Genomic DNA, 17,082 nt, shown 5'->3' on the forward strand with positions numbered 1-17,082 from the left:
CTTCGGCCTCTCCTATGGGTGCCATCCTGCCCTGGCCTGTTCCACACCCCCAGCCTGGGTTCTTCGGTAGGGCAGTCCAGTGTAAGAGCTACTGTTGCTGCATTGGAGACGTGATCCTGTAAGCCTTACTCACCCGAGCTGCCCCACTCACAGCAGAGATGCCACAGAGGGAGTCATGTTCTATCCACAGCCCGGCAATGGGACCTTGGACAAGTCACTTGCCTGCTTTGTGCCTCAGTTTCCCCCTCTGTAAAATGGGAATAACGATACTTTCCCACTGTGAGATCTCTGGCCTTGATAAGCACTGAGTACTAATGTATACAGTAACCTCACAAACCCAGTAATCGTTTCCCGCACTGCTGAAAAGCAGCTCCTTCTGGCCTGCCGCATGGCAGCCATTTAACAGCACAGCACAACGGTCAATAACCAGAACACCCCGCCCAGTTCAAATGGCCCTGAGCTGAGCACTGCACACCACAGGAACAACCACCCACAGCTCCCCGGCAGCCAGCTCCTCGCTGAGAGGCCTCGCTAGGAGGGATTCCCTGGGATTGGGATCCAGGCAGGGCCCCAGGAAAGCAGGATGTCTTCCTGCATTTGCCTTATTGGGCCATTTGTCTCCACAGCCTGGAATTCAAGCCAAGGAAGTTGTAGGTATCGGGCATTTCGTCCTGAGAACATTTATAGCACCCCTTACAGCATGTACGTGTGCTAATGCAAGCCCCTGGAATAGCCGTGAAGGCCGCGGATCAGGATTGAGGAGCACCAGCATTGCTGGGCAGGGGGAGCCCAGGGCGGAAATAGCAAAGGGTTGCAGATGGGGATTGAGGAGCCCCGGCAGAGCTGTGGGTGAGTGAGTGAGTCCAGGGCTGGGATAGTAGCTGGGGCTGTTGGTCGGGAGTGCGGGGCATCGGCAGAGCTGTGTGAGGGGAGCCCAGGGCTGGGATAGCTATAGGGCCTGCGGGGCAGGAGTGAGGGGCACGGCAGAGCTGTGTGAAGAGAGCCCAGGGCTGGGATAGCTCCAGGGCCTGCGGGGTGGAAGTGTGGGGCATCGGCAGAGCTGTGTGAGGGGAACCCAGGGCTGGGACAGCCTTGGGGTCTGTGGGGGCTCTCTTCCCTGCCCACAATAGTTGGATATCACTCATGGGAGCAGAATCAAGTCAAAAGAGCTTACAAACAAGAACTGGGGCTTGGATTCCACCTTCAAAGAGCCCAGTCTGGCATGCTGCCCTATATCTGCTGGGCTCCTCGTGCTCCCATCTGCCCATGTCCACCCGGTGTCTCTTTTCTCAAACTCAGATTGTCAGCTGCTTAGGGCTGTTCTCTGTTTGTACAGCGCCTGGCGCCAGAGGGGCCTGGCCCGTGACTGGGGCTGCCAGGCACAACTATAGCAAATAATCTTCCTCCTGCTACCTCCAGCTTTGCAATGTCCATCCCGCCCCTCGCTTGCAGCTCAGCACAGATGGATGCCAGAGGCACACTGCAGAGAATATTGGTCCTCCAAGGGGAGGCAGCCCTGGTGGAGGGGGAGGAGGATCAGAGGTGCCTGCAGGCCCACTGGTACAGCTCATGGGCCTGGTACAGCAGGGGGCAGCAGGAGGAAAGAGAGGAGCTGGGAGTAGAGGATCTGCTATGGGGAGCTCACCGTCTGCTGCAGGTTGGTTCAGGGGGGAGGATGTGATGAAGCGGGACTGTTCTTAATGTTGCCTCTGAATAGTGTGGGAGTGCCTCAGTTTCCCCTATGCAGTTCTTAAGTATCTAGGTGGTGGGATAAGGGTGCGTGATCCTTGCAGAGCCCTAGAGGGCAGGTGTGTGAAGGGGTCTGGACACAGAGAATGGCCGACACCCTGTTTCCTGGCAACTGATGGCCTGGGCCCTTCCCCCCTGCAAGGTGAGAGCTAAAGGGTTGGAGAACAAAGGAATCAGGTAAGCTCCTGGCCCGGGAAAGGGACAAGGCCCAGAGAAGGAGGGGCTGGAGAGAGTTTCAGTTTGGGGCTGGCTGGGGACATGGAGTGAAGTGCAGACGTGGTTGTCTGGCTCACTGCCCCCCAAAATGGACCCAGCTGAGGGGTCCTGTTCTCGGCACCTACAAGCTCTGTTTTAGACCATGTTCCAGTCATCTAATAAACCTCTGTTTTACTGGCTGGCTGAGAGTCCCGTCTCACTGTGGAGTTGGGGGGCAGGACCCTCTGGCTTCCCCAGGACCCCGCCTGGGCGGACTCGCTGTGAGAAGCGCACGGAGGGGCAGAGGATGCTGAATGCTCCGAGGTCAGACCAGGAAGGTGGAAATTGTGTGAGCTGTGTGACCTGAAGACAGTCTGCTCACAGAAAGGAGACTTCCCCAGAGTCCTGACTGGCTTCGTAGGGAGCAGTTCCAGAGCATCGCCCAGGGACTCCTTGACAACTTGGTCCTATCCAAAACCTCTCCCATCGCTAGCTGCTCCGTGCACTCACCCCACAGCTGCCAGGGGATGTACCCCTCGGCTGCCAGGAGACATGCCCCACGGCTAGCAGGGGACATGCCCCATGGCTGCCTTCCCCCAGCTGGGCGCCTCACTGCCAGGAGCTTGGTGCCCAGGGCGAGGAACGCAGCTGGCCGGGACGGGAAGGCTGGGCTGCAGGAGAGAAGTCTATTTCCCAGTGGCCTCATGCTGCGATCGCCAGGTTATAGATCTTAATAACAGGCCAGAACAGTGATGGAGCCTCACTGCCCCTACCACCACTCGTCCTGCAGCTATTTTCAGTGGCGGGCTCACCCACACGCCACCTAGGAGGGACGTGATAGATGGCCACAGCCTTCAAGTGAGGCATAAGCCTAGGTAAGAGCCCGTCAAAGGAACAGATGGTCTCAGCTCCCACCTCCCAGCACCAGCCACGGCCGTTCCTCCTCGCAGCGGCCTGGCCCACCTGAGGGCTATTTCTGACCAGCACTGCCCTGGGATGAAAGGAAGGGGAAACCTGGCACCAATCCCCGGGCCGTGCCCAGCTGCAGCGAGAGCTGGGAGGGCTCATACCCCTGGAGGCCAGGCTGCTGAAGGAGCTGCCCAACTGGGCCAAACTGCAAAGGGAAGGGGACAAACAGGTGTGACTGGAAAGTGCCCCCAGCCGCTGCCAGAGCAAAGAACCACCCACAGCTCCCGCCTGCCACCAACTGGCAGGGGCACCGAGTCCCCCTCCAGCGTGCTGGGGACGTAACGGCCGGCTGGCGGGTTCCGCGTGTCTGAGGCTCACACAGGAGAAGAGCAGACCCTCCGTGAGAGGGGCTGTGGCAGGGCCGGGTGCTGCTGATGCCTGCCCACTTACTGCCCACCCCCCGCAGGTCAGCGGGGGGGGGGGCAGGCTGTGGTGGCAGCTCCGCACTCTGGTCCAGGGAGAGAAGCTGCGTCATTCTGCACTGGGACAGGAGGGAGAGTAACTGGGGGAACGTCCCGGCCTGTGGATGGGCCATATCAGGACTGCTCCCCAGTCATCAGCCCTGGGGGGGCATCTCCCCACCAGAGACCGGCTGCACTGCCAGGGGGACATGTCCTGCTCTCGTACTGCAGGGAGCAGACCGGACTCCAGGCTGCCTCGTGCTGGCTGAGAGCCTGGGGAGAGGAACAGGCCTCCTTCCCCACAGCCTTGGCTTGGGCAGAGCCCAGTTTTTCCTGCCTCCCCATGCTATTCGCCTGTTGTCACTCCTCGGACCAGTAAGCCTGCCAGAGAGGGACCTCAGGAGATCTGGGTTCTAATACCTGGCTCTGCTTTGGGCGACCTTGGGCATGTCCCCTAGGCCTCAATTCCCTGTCTGTGAAACAGGGCTCTGATACCCTCCTCCCACCCCCCAACCCACCTCACGGGGAAAGGGGGGACTCTATAAATGCACATGAGGTGCCCAGATAGCACAGTGAGGGGCCTCTGGAAAAGGCTATTAGGAAAGATGAAGCCCTGCAGCTATCCTGGACCCATGACTTGGTGCTTTCTGCTGCACAGGGCTGAGCTCCCTAGCAAGGGAAGGGCCCAATTGCTTATCGTGTCTCGGACCTCACCAGCGCTCCACTTGAAGAGAATTGTCTCAGCAGTTAATGCTGCGTGACATGAAAGGCTGCAAAGCCACATCCCCCCGGCTGCCTTGTTCACCGGCCCCAGGGTGTGTCATCCTGCCCGGAGAAGGAGCTCTGGTATTTTTACACTCCTCAGCGTTAGCTCCAGGAGGGCAATTTCCCTTCTCAGCCCAGGCCTGGTGCCAGAGACGCCGTGCCCTGATGCAGCTGCACATGTGCCTTATACAGTTCTGAAACACGCTTGGCACTTTCCTGGGGAACCTGAAAGCACTGCTCCCCAGGGGGCTGCCGGGGAAGGAAGAATTAGACCAACAAACTCCATTAGGCTAGATCTATTATTGATAGGGCTGCTGCGGAATTGCTTTGTTCAGGCCTTTGCCTGAGGCAAGTACTCAGGGAACATTCTCTAGGACGGCAAGTTCCACTTGTGTTAGGCGCCTTCTGCTTGGACTCAGGCTCAGCCCAGGCCCGAAGTGGGGACCTCAAAGCACCAGGCCTGGGGTGCGGGAACCTTCCATGCCTGGGGATGGAGCCTGGAGAAGCAATCAGGAGTCTGGCTGCCACCCGTTCCCCGGAAATCTGGAAAACTGAACACATTCCCTGTGGAGATTTTACAAGTGTCCTGCTTCTGGGCAGCACTGCGAACTGCTCCTTTCTTGCCGAGTTTTGGATCATGTGTTTCCAGGCACACGCAGGACATGCAGAGGGGCAGTGAAAGTGAAACAGAATTGAGGCGGGGGGTGTTTTCTGAACTTCAAACAACCAAATTTCATTTGGTGCCACGGTTGGGTCGATTCTTACTTCATCAGCCCCAGGTGGCAGCTAATCAGAACACGGGTGGTGTCTGCATGAGGAGACATTCCACACACCCTGCCCAGATGCCATTGTAGTTAGGCAAACGTTTACTGAACACCAGCTGGCCTCTAATTAAGTCACCGTTAAGGGGAGTCCTGGGGTCCGATTACGAGCACAAGCCTTGCCAATGATCATGATACTAGGACATCGTATGTGATGCTTTCCTTTGAAACTCCCATTATCGTTAGCTGGAGGGGTGAAGCTGGGTCAGGAACAGCGTGATGGGCAGCGGCCTCTGCCCTCAGGATTCCCCTGAAGCTGGCGCTGTGCTGGAGGGATACTGCTTTACCTCTGGGCACCATGAAGTTAGCTCTGTGGCAGGTGGCCCCAGGATTTCTCTGCAGCTCTCAGGGATTCTGTGCTAAGCCACACAGCTCTGCATCCCAAACCTTCCTCCAGACAGCAAGCAAGGAGCCCTCTGCCTGAAGTCATGAGCTAGGGGAGCCAGGTCTCAGAATCGTCTCTCCCTGCCTTCCTAGAGCTGTCTCTATGCATCCCATAGACAGAGGCTCCCCTGAAGTCTGCCACACTGCAGGTTGCATCCCGGCCCTGTGGCCCGTCCTCATTGAGGAAGGGCAAATCCTGCAAGGGCCGAGCTGACCATCCACCCGCAGGTCGAGCCAAACCTCTCTCCGGGTTTGAAAACTTTTGCTTCACTTTTCGCTCGGTCTCGCTTTCATGGCTCCCTCTGCACTTCCTGGAGCCGAGGGGCCTAAGCAGACCTGCACACCTGCAGCTGGTGCTGAGGGTGGTCCTGCTCCCGCCCTGCAAGAGAAATGCAACACACCTGCGTCCTGACAGCTGCACTAGGGGCTGTGCATCAGGCTATCCCAGGGATGATTCACTGGCACAGCCTCCTCTTTCTGAAGCAGCTCCATGCGCGACCTGTGAAAGGGGCCAGACACAGAATCCTGCCAGGTCCCCAGGACCCAATGACCAGAGAGGTCTTCTACATCTCGGACGTCCATGAGGCTGATGTCCTCTGGCTGTGCCTGCAGCAGGCACACAGCTCAGGTGGTGACAGAGCCTGTTCCCCGACCCTCATGGCTCCTTAGCCCTGCCCTCTGGTGAGGGAGATGGTCCCTAAGCTCCTGGCCATTCAGCTGGCATCTCTGCAGTGCCGGGGGAGGGGAAATGGCAGCATTAGGAGTTGGGTGTTTGTCCACGAGAACAAGCAAGCTGTGAACAGGCCGTGGCACTGCATCGCACAGGCTCAGCCGGTTGTGCCCCCGGCACTGAGTGCACCCTAAATCAAAGCACAGAGAGTGGGCAGCGCAGCTCTTTAAAGATCAGGGTGAAATCATTGGGTATGTGGCAGGTCAGGGCCCCATTGCGCTGGGTGCTGCACAAGGAGGACGAGGGGCCTTGCCCCCCCCCAGAATTAAGCATTGTTATCCCCAGAAAGCATTGTTATCCCCAGAAAATTGAGTGACTGCCCCAAGGAGCCTGTGACTGAGCTAGAACTGACCTCAGATCTCCTGCGTCCCAGCCCAGAGCTGTAGCCGCACCTTGCTCCCTGTGTCTCACACATTGTGAGATATCCTCATGGGCAGCTGGTCTGGCTGTGTCAGGAGAGATTCTGTTCCATGCGTGTTCAGTCTAAAATGCCCCGTGCCTTTAAACAGGGGCCATCTGTTGCTAATAGGTCATCAGATGAGGTACCCTGACATTCCCTCAGCTCAGTGATTTGGGCTCAGCTTGTGTAATTGTTTCCTGGGTACGTCCAGAAGCTGGGACAGATGCATATTGGAAGGGGCAGGGGGAGCTGTCTCCAGGCATTCAATCCCAGAGAGAGTGGAGTAAATCCCACATCAATTTCTGTTCATTAAAGCTGCAGGGCGACAGCTGTTCCAAGCACGTGGGGAGATGCTCCGATGCTGACGGAATATGCCTGCTGTCAGTCAACCTCCCGCCAAGGCTCAGAAGAGCCTCACAAGGCTTTTACCATGTGCAAGTTCCCACCTGCCTGCAAGGAACAAACCTGAACGCAGTTTGGTACCTGAGAGCTGGGACGAGCTGCCTCTGCTGAAGGGCATCGGGGCCTGGAAGGCATAGACGCTGTCGCCCTCTGCGATGGCGTTCAGATCCTCCTCGTCGTGGAAGGAGCGCTGGAACCCGCTCGGGGACAGCTCCGCCAGGATCACCTGCAGCGCAGGGGAATGGTCAGTGACCCCGTCTCCCTCCCGTATAGGTGTTGAGGAGAAACCCGCCCTGTGGCCACGGTCTCTCCTGCATCTGGAGAGCCTTGAGCTTAAAGAACCACTAAGGGGTCTCAGGACCAGGGGCCTCCACACAGCAGCTCAATGCAGTGAGCGTGGATGTGCTTACGGGGGGTTTCTGGAGTTAAGGTACGAGCTGCTACAGCTGGGAGTCAAGCTGACAGGGTTGTAACACACCCATACCACCTGTGAAACACACTCACCAGGGGGTTCCATTCACACCCTGCCACCTGGTGCAGCGATGCCATCTGGTGTTTGTGGCACAACGCAGTGAGTCCCTGCACCAGAGTGGCTGAGACAAAGGGGGGGCCCCTTCCTTGCCATGTGAGCCCTGCCTGGCCGGAGCAGGCACCCCAATGCCGCCAGGAGTGTGCTCGGCAGGGGGTGTAGCTGGCCACCTGGCTGCTCCAGGCTTGGGACAGTGGGAGGGAGGGTCTGGCCCCGACTCACCTGATCGGGGGTGATTTTGCCTTCTTCTGCCACCATTTCCCTGAGGGTCGCCACGGTGCTGAAGAGGGGTACCGCTAAGCCTATCCGCAGGAACCGCTGGCTCTTGGACTGGAAGACTAAGGTGACATTCAAGGATCTGAAAAACAGAGGAGCAGATGGGCTGCAGAATGGCCAATAAGCAGCTAATGGGGGGCCCTCCCCTTGGACTGTCTGTGCCCCAGGGAACCTGAGCTCTTGTTCTGGCTGTGAATTAGGATGCGTCATGTGTTCCCAACCCCGTGTAGGCAGTGATGAGCGCAGACAGCTGAGCACTGACCTGGGAACATACCTCAGCGCCGAGGCCCACCGTAAGGGCCACATGGGGGCCACATGGGGCTCGGCTTTGCCCTCCACTAAGCACCTGCCCCTGCTGCCGGAGCATGCACCGGGGCAGATTTACCCCATAATGTTTAACATCATGGTCTGGTGTTCTGGCCCTTTTAAGGAGCGATGGGGCTTGGGGCCAGTCATGCCTAGTTTATGACACGGCCCCTTTAAGGAAATAGGAGTTTAAGGGTGCAGCAGACATGCTGGGGACGGGATACACCCCACTTTGGAGAAGAGGTGCTGCGAAGCAGAGCCGGAACCCAGCGCTGGTGGGTTGGCGAAGCAGGCTTGACCCATTGCAAAGCCCCAGGCATGAGGGCTGAGGAATCCCTTAACCCAGGGGCAGGGTTTGGGCCTGTGGGCTTTATTAAGGCTTAATAACTCGGGCCCAGGTAGGGGGATACTGCGGTAGGACCTCTGTGCTGCTGTGGACACGGGACTTGGGAGCAGCCAAAGGAAGGCAAGGGTGGTGTGGCGCTGCGGGCACGCCATGCCGTGAGGGGACTGCTCCCGGACAGCATCCAATACACTTTTCCCACATCACAAGCATTTCCCATTGCTCTACCGCTGCGTCGGGGCTGCACACAGGGGAGCATCTGACTAGGAATTCTGGCAAGCGAAGGGCTATGGGAGGCACCCTATCATGTCGGTCTGTTTAGGGTGTGGTTTATTACAACCCAGTGGTAGCTCCCAAAGCCTGGGCCTTGCTCACGCACTGGCTGTGGATGGCAAAGGCCTCCCATCAGGGCAGCCAGTGCTCAATAGCCCTGCTGCATCCACAGCTACAGAGCATCATGGGATAGCGCCGGCCCCTTCATGGTAAAGCCAGAACAAAGGTAAAACAAAGAAATGTGGGGCTGGCAGGGACCTTGGGAGGTCACCTCGTACATCTCCCTGTGCTGAGGCAGGGCCAAATAACCCCAGACCTTCCCTGTCGGGTTTGTCCGACCTGCTCTTAAAAAGCTCCAGTGGCGGGGATTCCACAACCTCCCCTTGGGCGCCTGTTCCAGAGCTTGACTGCCTTTAGAGAACGTTTTTTCCTAATATCTGACCTAAACCTCCCTTGCTGCAGATTAAGCCCATTACTGCTTGTCCTCCCTTCGGTGGGCATGGAGAACAATGGGGCACTGTTCCTTTCAGAACAGCCCCCTTAGCATATTTGAAGACTAGTCTCAGGTCCCCTCTCGGTCTTCTTTTCTCCAGATTAAACATGCTCAGTTGTTTTAACATCTCTCATCCACCAGCCCCTGAACCTCTTGGTGTCGCTTCCCGGCTCTCCGCGGTGCGTCCCCACCCAGCCGTGCTGCACTGCAGCCTCGGGATGGAGTGAGACAACGTGACCTTAGACCTGCTCTGCAAGGCACTCGGCGCAGTGCCTGTCAGTAAGAGAGAAATGCCCTAAGAGTCCACGCAGGCAGCCGCACCTCCTCTGCTCCCCCAGGGGTGTCTGCGCTGCACCGGGTGGGAGCCCCTGGGTTGGCCCAGCCCGGAAGTGAGGAGCAGCCCCACTGCAACGCCCTGCCCCAGTTACTGTGTCCTGACCGCACCGTGCTCACCTGTGTGTGTTGCTAGGACTTCTGGGGGCACGTGCCCTGGTCCTTTGGGCTGCAGTGAGCGGAGCCGCTCTCTGCGTCTTTCCCAGGGGATTGTGGGAGAACCTGCCTGTCCTGGCCCCCCGGGGGAATGGCAGCAACGGCACTCCACTCGAGGGATTTACCCTGGGTCCTCACTGCAAAGTGGGGAGGGGGTTCCCAGCCCCAGTGAAAGCAGCATGTGGGATCCCACCCCCCCGCAGCCGGGACAGCTAGCCCGGGTTGAAAGCATTTCTACACTGGAGAGAGAGGCGGTCGTGTGTGAGCAGAGGGGGCTTAGGGGCAACACCCAGGCTAACTCCATAGTGAAGACAGACCTTTCGTAGCAGCTGCTCTGTTAACACCTCACGAGCTGCTGGCAGCTGAGCCAGGACAGCACGGCCTGGATGCTTCACAACACATGCAACAACATACAGGCCCTGCCTGAGGCCAAAGCCAGCCAGACCAGGACTCACCCAGAATCCCCTAGGCAGGAGCCCTTAACTGCCAAGCTCCACCCTGGGGACGGCCAGCCAAAGCACCCCCATGTCTCCCCCAGCTTGGCCCGCTCCCTAGGGTATGAAGAAGGCAGGTCAGTTCTTCACCGCAGGCTGGTGCCAGACACGGAGCAGGCTCAGTGCCCGGGGGAGGTCACACTCGGAGCCCTCGCTGGCTCTTACCACACACCTTCTCCCAGCTTGCCTTTCATGCATTTCCCAGCTCTCCCAGTCCCCGGGCGCAGCCCGGCCTCGCAGGCAGGCGAGCTGCTTCTCTGCAGCGCGTCCCCTAATTGCAGCACTGACGTTTCATTTAGCCGAGGCGCCGGGCAGGCTGACCGTAGCATTGCTATACAGAGGCACTCGTGGCATTTGCCTGTCGAGAGTGAACTAGAGTGTCCCCTCCCGCTCTGCCCTGGGAGACACGTCCGTGCTGTCTGCTGTCTGTCTGCGCCGTGCTGCCGCTGCATTGTTCCTTATCCTTTAAGCTGAATGAGCAGGTTTATAGTCCGAGGGCTGACAGCACCAGTGCCAGCTCCCGGGACAGCCCTCAGTGGGCAGAGCCTTTACCGTGCGGTGGGAGATAACACTCTAGGCAGCGCTCGGCATGGCAGACAGGCAGCTCTCTGCCAATACAGCCACGGTCTCCATTGGTTCTCCCCGCCCCCTCCACAAGCTCAGTGCCAAATTGGTCAAAATGCAGCCAGCTGCCAGGGGCCGAACTCAAGGGAGGGCTTCACTGGCAGAGACGCAGGCGCTAGGAATGCACAGAGCCCATGTGCTGCCAGCTGCACTGGGTTCCCAGTGCGATCCAAGGCATGCACATCCAGCTCGAAGGCCCGCACTACCAAAGCCCAAGAGCTTTCGGCCCGCCCCACAACCTTGCAGCCCTGTTATCCCCATTGTACAGATGGGGGAAAGGAGGCACCAAGAGAGCAGGTGACTTGCTCCAGGACACACAGCAAGGTCTATTACTGAGCAGAGATTTGCACCCAGGTCTCCCAAATCCCTGGCTAACACCCTAACCACTAGCCTATCCTCCCTCTCCCACTGACCTCCCTAGCCTGTCCCGGGACACTGGCTGCCTATGCCCCTGTGCTCTGCTCCTGCTCCGAGAGCAGCCTTTCAGTCCCCTGCTCCGAATGGCGGAGGGCTGGGAGTCCTCAGAGGAGCCCACCCCCCAGAGCTCACAGGCCCTGTACCTCTTAAGCCAGGCAGTATCCCAGGGCTGCCAGTGGTGACCAGGGAGTGCCCCAGGCACCAGGGGCTGCCCATTTTGATACCCAGGCTGATCCCCTGAATAGAGCTAGGTGGGCAGGGCAGAGGGGAGCACAAAGATGGTCTCGGTTCTGTAACACAGTCTCACCTCTCTATCTAGCCACACAAACACCCATCCGCCTGTCCATCTATCCCCAGAAACATTTAGCTAGTTATCCATCCCAATACACCTCCTCCCCATCTATCCATCCCAATACACCTTCTCCCCATCTATCCATCCCAATACACCTCCCTCCAGATCTATCTATCCCAAAACACCCCCTCCCCATCTATCCTTCCCGATACATCCCCCTCCCCATCTATCCATCCCAATACACCCTCTCCCCATCTATCCATCCCAATACACCTCCCTCCAGATCTATCCATCCCAAACACCCCCTCCCCATCTATCCATCCTAATACCCCCATCCCCCTCTATCCATCCCAAAACACCGCCCATCTATCCATCCCAATACACTCTCTCCCCCTCTATCCATCCCAATACACCCCCATCCCCCTCTATCCATCCCAATACACCTCCCTCCCCATATATCCATCCTAATGCCCCCATCCCCCTCTATCCATCCCAAAACACCTCCCTCCCCATCTATTCATCCCAATACACCCCCTCCCCATCTATCCTTCCCGATATATCCCCCTCCCCATCTACCCATTGCGATACACCTCCCTCCAGATCTAACCATCCGAATGCACCCCATCCCCTTCTATCCATCCCAATACACCTCCCTCCCAGGCTAACCAGCCCAATACACCTCCCTCCAGATCTATGCAGCCCAATACACCCCCTCCACATCTATCCATCCCAACACACCTCCTCCCCATCTATCCATCACGATACACTCCCTCTCCCTCTATCTACCCCAACAAACACCCCCCTCCCGATCTATCTATTTATCTACCTACACCCCCACCTACCTGTCTATCCCAGGACACACTCTCCCCATCCATCCATCTATCTATATTGGCACAGTGTTCAGACCACCCCGCACGCTGGGAACTCCCCATCTCTGTATTCAGTGCTGGGCTGAGAGGTCGCCGGCAACAGCCCCTGAGTTCCCCTCCCGGAACGCACAGAGAGACACGGGATGTTGTAGTCCACAGGAACAAATCCTTTTAGCTTTTGGATCAGACCCTCCAGTGGGATTCCCCCACCCCTCCTCCAAAATGTCGAACCTCAGGACTCATAGCCAATCAGCAATATTTAGTGAGCCAAGGAAATGAATCACTTAGCACAGCGATGCTGCTGGGCAATGAGGGATGAGGCTGGGCCCTGTACATTCCACCACAGGGATTTATAAAGTATTTAAATCTGTCAGTGAAGCCCCTAGCGGAACAATGATAGTATCAATTTGCAGAAGCCAAGCTGTGCAGCAGAGCATGGGAGAGTTACTGCCCAAAGGAATAGTACCAGAGCAAGCAAACAGTGTTGTGATGTTATTGATTTGAACTGGGACCGTATAGAATATAGTTGCAACCAAGGTCCTGTAGTGGCACCAAATCTTGTATAAAGGGGGTCAAATAAGGTGTCTAAGATGAGGTTATGGTTTGCTGGTTAGGATTATGCTATCTGTTTACATGTATCATTTTTGTATTTAAAGATATAAGTATTGGCTTTATACTGTCTGTATTCAAACTTATGCTATGCTTTTGGGTGACACCCCAGACAAGTTGGTGTCAGCTCTGCCTAGCCTGTTGGATGGCCCATTAAGGACCATCAGCTATACAAGTGACCCATTGAGAGAAGGCAGACACGCCTTGGGACTCAGCAAGGTATGCAGGGACATGCCTATGGACAGAACTCTGAGGTTTTTCCAGGCCATGTGATGGACAGCTTGTCTTTGGGACCAAGAAAGAAAGACCACATGGCAAGAGACTATAAAAAGCTGCTGCATCTCCTTCATCTTGTCTTCGTCCTGCTTCTTACCTCTGGAGGGACTTTGCTACACTGAAGCTTTGAACCAAGGACTGAAAGACTCATCCCAGCAGTGGATGTACTCCAAAGACTTGATTTGAACCTGCAGTTTATTCTATCACTGCTGCAAGCCTGAACCAAGAACTTTGCCATTACTGTATGTAACTGATTCTATTTAACCAGTTCTAGCTCTCATCTATATCTTTTCCTTTTATGAATAAACCTTTAGATTTTAGATTCTAAAGGATTGGCAACAGCGTGATTTGTGGGTAAGATCTGATTTGTATATAGACCTGGATCTGGGGCTTGGTCCTTTGGGATCAAGAGAACCTTTTTTCTTTTACTGGGATATTGGTTTTCATAACCATTTGTCCCCATAACAAGTGGCAATGGTGGGGATACTGGGAAATTGGGGTGTCTAAAGGAATTGCATGTGTGACTTGTGGTTAGCCAGTGGGGTGAGACCAAAGTCTTCTCTGTCTTGCTGGTTTGGTTTGCCTTGGTGTGCACAGAAACCTCAGCCTTGGGCTGTAATTGCCCTGCTTTAAGCAAGTTGTCCTGAATTGGCACTCTCAGTTGGGCCCTGCCGGAACCAGCCTCGTTACAAGTGTATAAAAGACCAGACGATTGTGGGTCTTAAAGGAACCCCAGACTAAGCAGCCAGTGGCTTAGCTTGTACAGTGCTATGTCCCAGTGCCCAGCAGAAGGAGCTGACCAACTCCGTCCCCAGAAACAGCTGGTTTGAGCCGCTGGTGACAGCAAGATTGGGATTAGTCAGTGTACATTACAAGCACTTTCCGCATTTCATCCCCCATCCTGCGCACACACATACACACAGCCCTGCTGCATGCATATACACACCCACTGCACACCCACACTTCTCTGCCTGTGCATGCACACACACACACACACACACACACACACACAGAGCTCTGCTGTACGCTCACAACCCTACTAGCATTTACGCCTGCATTTGGTAAGCTCATGCAAGACCCAGCTGGCATTATTGACACACTAGGTTCCTTGCCAACTGGGGCTGCCCACTAACCCACCTGGGCCAGGACTGCCCCTGACCCCCTAAGCTCAGGGCAGCTTCACACAGGCACCACCTTCTACAGAATTTGGATCAACCCAGCAGAGACTTCCCCCTCTTCCCCCCACGGTAACCTCCCAGGCCCCAAGGCAGACTATGCTCAGTCCGGACTGAGGAGAGGTTCCAGTTTAAGAGGCAGGATGAGCTAATGGGCCAGGACTCAGGAGACATGGTTCTGCCAGTGACCTACTGTGTGACCTCAAACAAGTCTCTGTGCCTCAGTTTCCCCTCTCAGCCTCTCTGTGTCTTATCAGAGCTCTTTGGAGCACACATACTGCCTCGCTCTGGGTCTGCACAATGCCCAGCATGAGGTTCTGATCTTGCTTGAAGCCTCCAGATGCGGCTGTGATACAAGTTCTGTTAATAAATGCTGTCCCAGGGATCCACAGCGCAAGCAATGGGAGCTTTGGGTTGCTGCAGATGGGGCCTTGTTTGTGTTTTGGGGCCCTGCAATCCTTCTAAGCCTGGGAGGACCTGTGGTAGCAGCCATTAAAATGGTGCCCTTATTCACTATTTTAAATCTTTCTTAGAGAGGTTTTAAAATGTTATTTGTTGCAATTTTCCTGTGATGCCATGTTGCCAATTCTCTCAATAACAGGGATTTTCTTAAAGCCCCAGCTCCTGGAGTCCTGGGGAGAGGGGAGAATCTCAGCTTGGATCTACAAATTTTTTTTAGTCCTTACCCTTTGGAGAAAAGCTGAAACTTGGCCTGGGTGCGACCTCACAGCTCCAAAGCCAGCCAGTCACACAAACAACTCTCAGATGTATTCCTGGTTATACACTCAAGCTTTTGAACCTATCTCATGATTTTGGGGGGGCTGACTCATGACTTGGAGCCATTGGGGGGAGGCAAAGCTCCTGATCTCATGAGAAACCATTCTGGGCAGAGTGGGGTGATTTCTCCCATCTCTTGAGATCTCCACAGGAAGGCTGGCTGCTGTTCTGGAAGAGATGCACTGGCCAGAGGCAAGCGACTGGGCTACCTACAGAGGTAACGGTGAAATCGTGTGGCATGTGTTCTGCAGGGGGTCAGGCCAGGATCTAACAGCTCCTTCTGCCCTGTGACGGGACCTCACAGGCTGCTCTAACCCGGGGAGGGACGGGACAAACAACCCCAGACAGCTGCTAAGTCTCTGGACAGCGCCCTCCAGCTGCTGTACCTGTCCCGCATGGCACTGCTGAGGGGTTAGACTGGGACAGACCTGAACCACCGCCTCCAGGCTTCTCTGCAGAGCTGGGGCCAGGCACCTGGGAGCCAGCCAAGACCTTGGCTCCGCAGCCGCACAGACTGGTAGGAAAGCATCTGTGGCCTCTTCTCCCCCGTGTAAAGGTAGCCGCTACTCCGCCCCCCCCAGCTGGATGGAGACTTGACTGCACAATGTGCTCATGCACACACCCCCACACAGGCACGCACGTGCACGCACGCACGCACACTGGCCAGCGCAGCAGACCCAGTGTGGAGGGGAAAGTATCGTTTGCGCCTGGTACAAGGTGACTGCCCCGGGAGCAAGAGGGGAACCAAGGACCACATTTTGACTCCATGCTGCCCCTTGCTCCGAGCTTATGCTCAGCTGCCTGATTCTCCTTCTGCCTCTTCCCCAGCACCCTGTAAAGGTCTCTCAGGCAGGGCTGGAGGGCAGGTTTGTGGGTGCAGAGCAGTACTGTCCCCCTGGAGTGTACTGCACTAGCCCCAGGTACCACCGGCACGCAGAGGGAACCTGGTTGTGCTGGGTGTTGCGCAACGAGAGACAGAACAGAACCTGCCAGCAGTGCGGGCTCCGCGGAGCTAATGGCAACAGACGTTGTGTCAAGGTCGGGACGCTCAACAGAGCTGACTCCCAGACACACAGGGACAAGTTTTTCCTCCCGCTGTTGGTTTTTGCAACTAATTGCACGTTAACGTCGCAGCTCCAATGAGACCAGGAGGCACGTTCAGCGCAAACGCTTTCCAAACACACTTCCTGCTGCGGGAATTGTTACCAGTCACGTCTCTCAATTCAGGGCTGGCACTGCTGTTCGCGCCAGCATCTATTATCGATTGCAAAGTGTGAAAACAGCTCTTTGGAAGAGTAAATCCTGTCAGGTGGACGGCTTCAGCTCTTGTCTGTAAGACCTAGGGTCTGAGAAATGATATCACAGGAGCCGGTGATCTGTGTCCTAATGAGCCAGCGTGGGGGCAGCTGATCTGTAGAAAACGGCTGCTAGTTCAGAATGCAAAGGAGGATTTGACTGGTAAGAAAATGGTTGCTCTCACCAATCTCAATAAAAAGTCTCATTTTCTTTCCTTCCTTCCTTTGCAGGTTTGCGCCTTTTCAAACACCCTTGTGACTACTCCTTGCTTGGCATTGCCCAAGCCGGAGAAAGAGCAGCTGAGCTTCTAGAAATACAGATGAATGAGCTGGAACGAAAGCTGCCCTGTGAGAATAATGGGCTGACCTCCCATAACAGAACCTCTCTATTAGAGGTTGCAGAGCCCAGTGCTGGCTAATGCAGGGGGCAGAATGGCGACTGCAGAGCTGCCTCTGCCCCCCATGGAGGGCGTTTGGTTTTAAGGGTTTATTAATTTCATTGGGAGGGGTATTTTTTAGCAAATTTTGAGTTTTATGCAGCTGTCCAAAAATGGCAGGGGGGCTTTCTTTTGTATGTGCTGTATTGAGTGTCTCTTGGTAACATTCCCTGGTGCATGTTAATGTAGGACTGTTTCAAATGGCTCTGGGTTAAAGTGCACTAGGCAACCTTTAGAGCGCACCAGCAGGGTCTGTGCAGATCCATTAATGTGCAGCACGTTTGTGCGCTTC

At 56.0% G+C, this 17,082-nt stretch overlaps 1 protein-coding gene across 1 annotated transcript in view; it reads right to left on the reverse strand.

Annotated features, from left to right (window-relative positions):
- Nucleotides 1-17,082, reverse strand: part of USP43 (ubiquitin specific peptidase 43) — a 176,387-nt gene that overhangs the window by 51,335 nt on the left and 107,970 nt on the right. Inside the window, exons 5-6 of the mRNA XM_038372636.2 lie at nt 7,568-7,703; nt 6,898-7,042 (exon numbers count right to left, since the gene is read on the reverse strand). Of these exons, the coding sequence (XP_038228564.1) occupies nt 6,898-7,042; nt 7,568-7,703 (281 nt within the window). The remainder of the gene's footprint in view (nt 1-6,897; nt 7,043-7,567; nt 7,704-17,082) is intronic.

This window comes from Dermochelys coriacea, chromosome 14 (genome assembly GCF_009764565.3).
Source record: "Dermochelys coriacea isolate rDerCor1 chromosome 14, rDerCor1.pri.v4, whole genome shotgun sequence".
NCBI classification, from domain to species: domain Eukaryota; kingdom Metazoa; phylum Chordata; order Testudines; family Dermochelyidae; genus Dermochelys; species Dermochelys coriacea.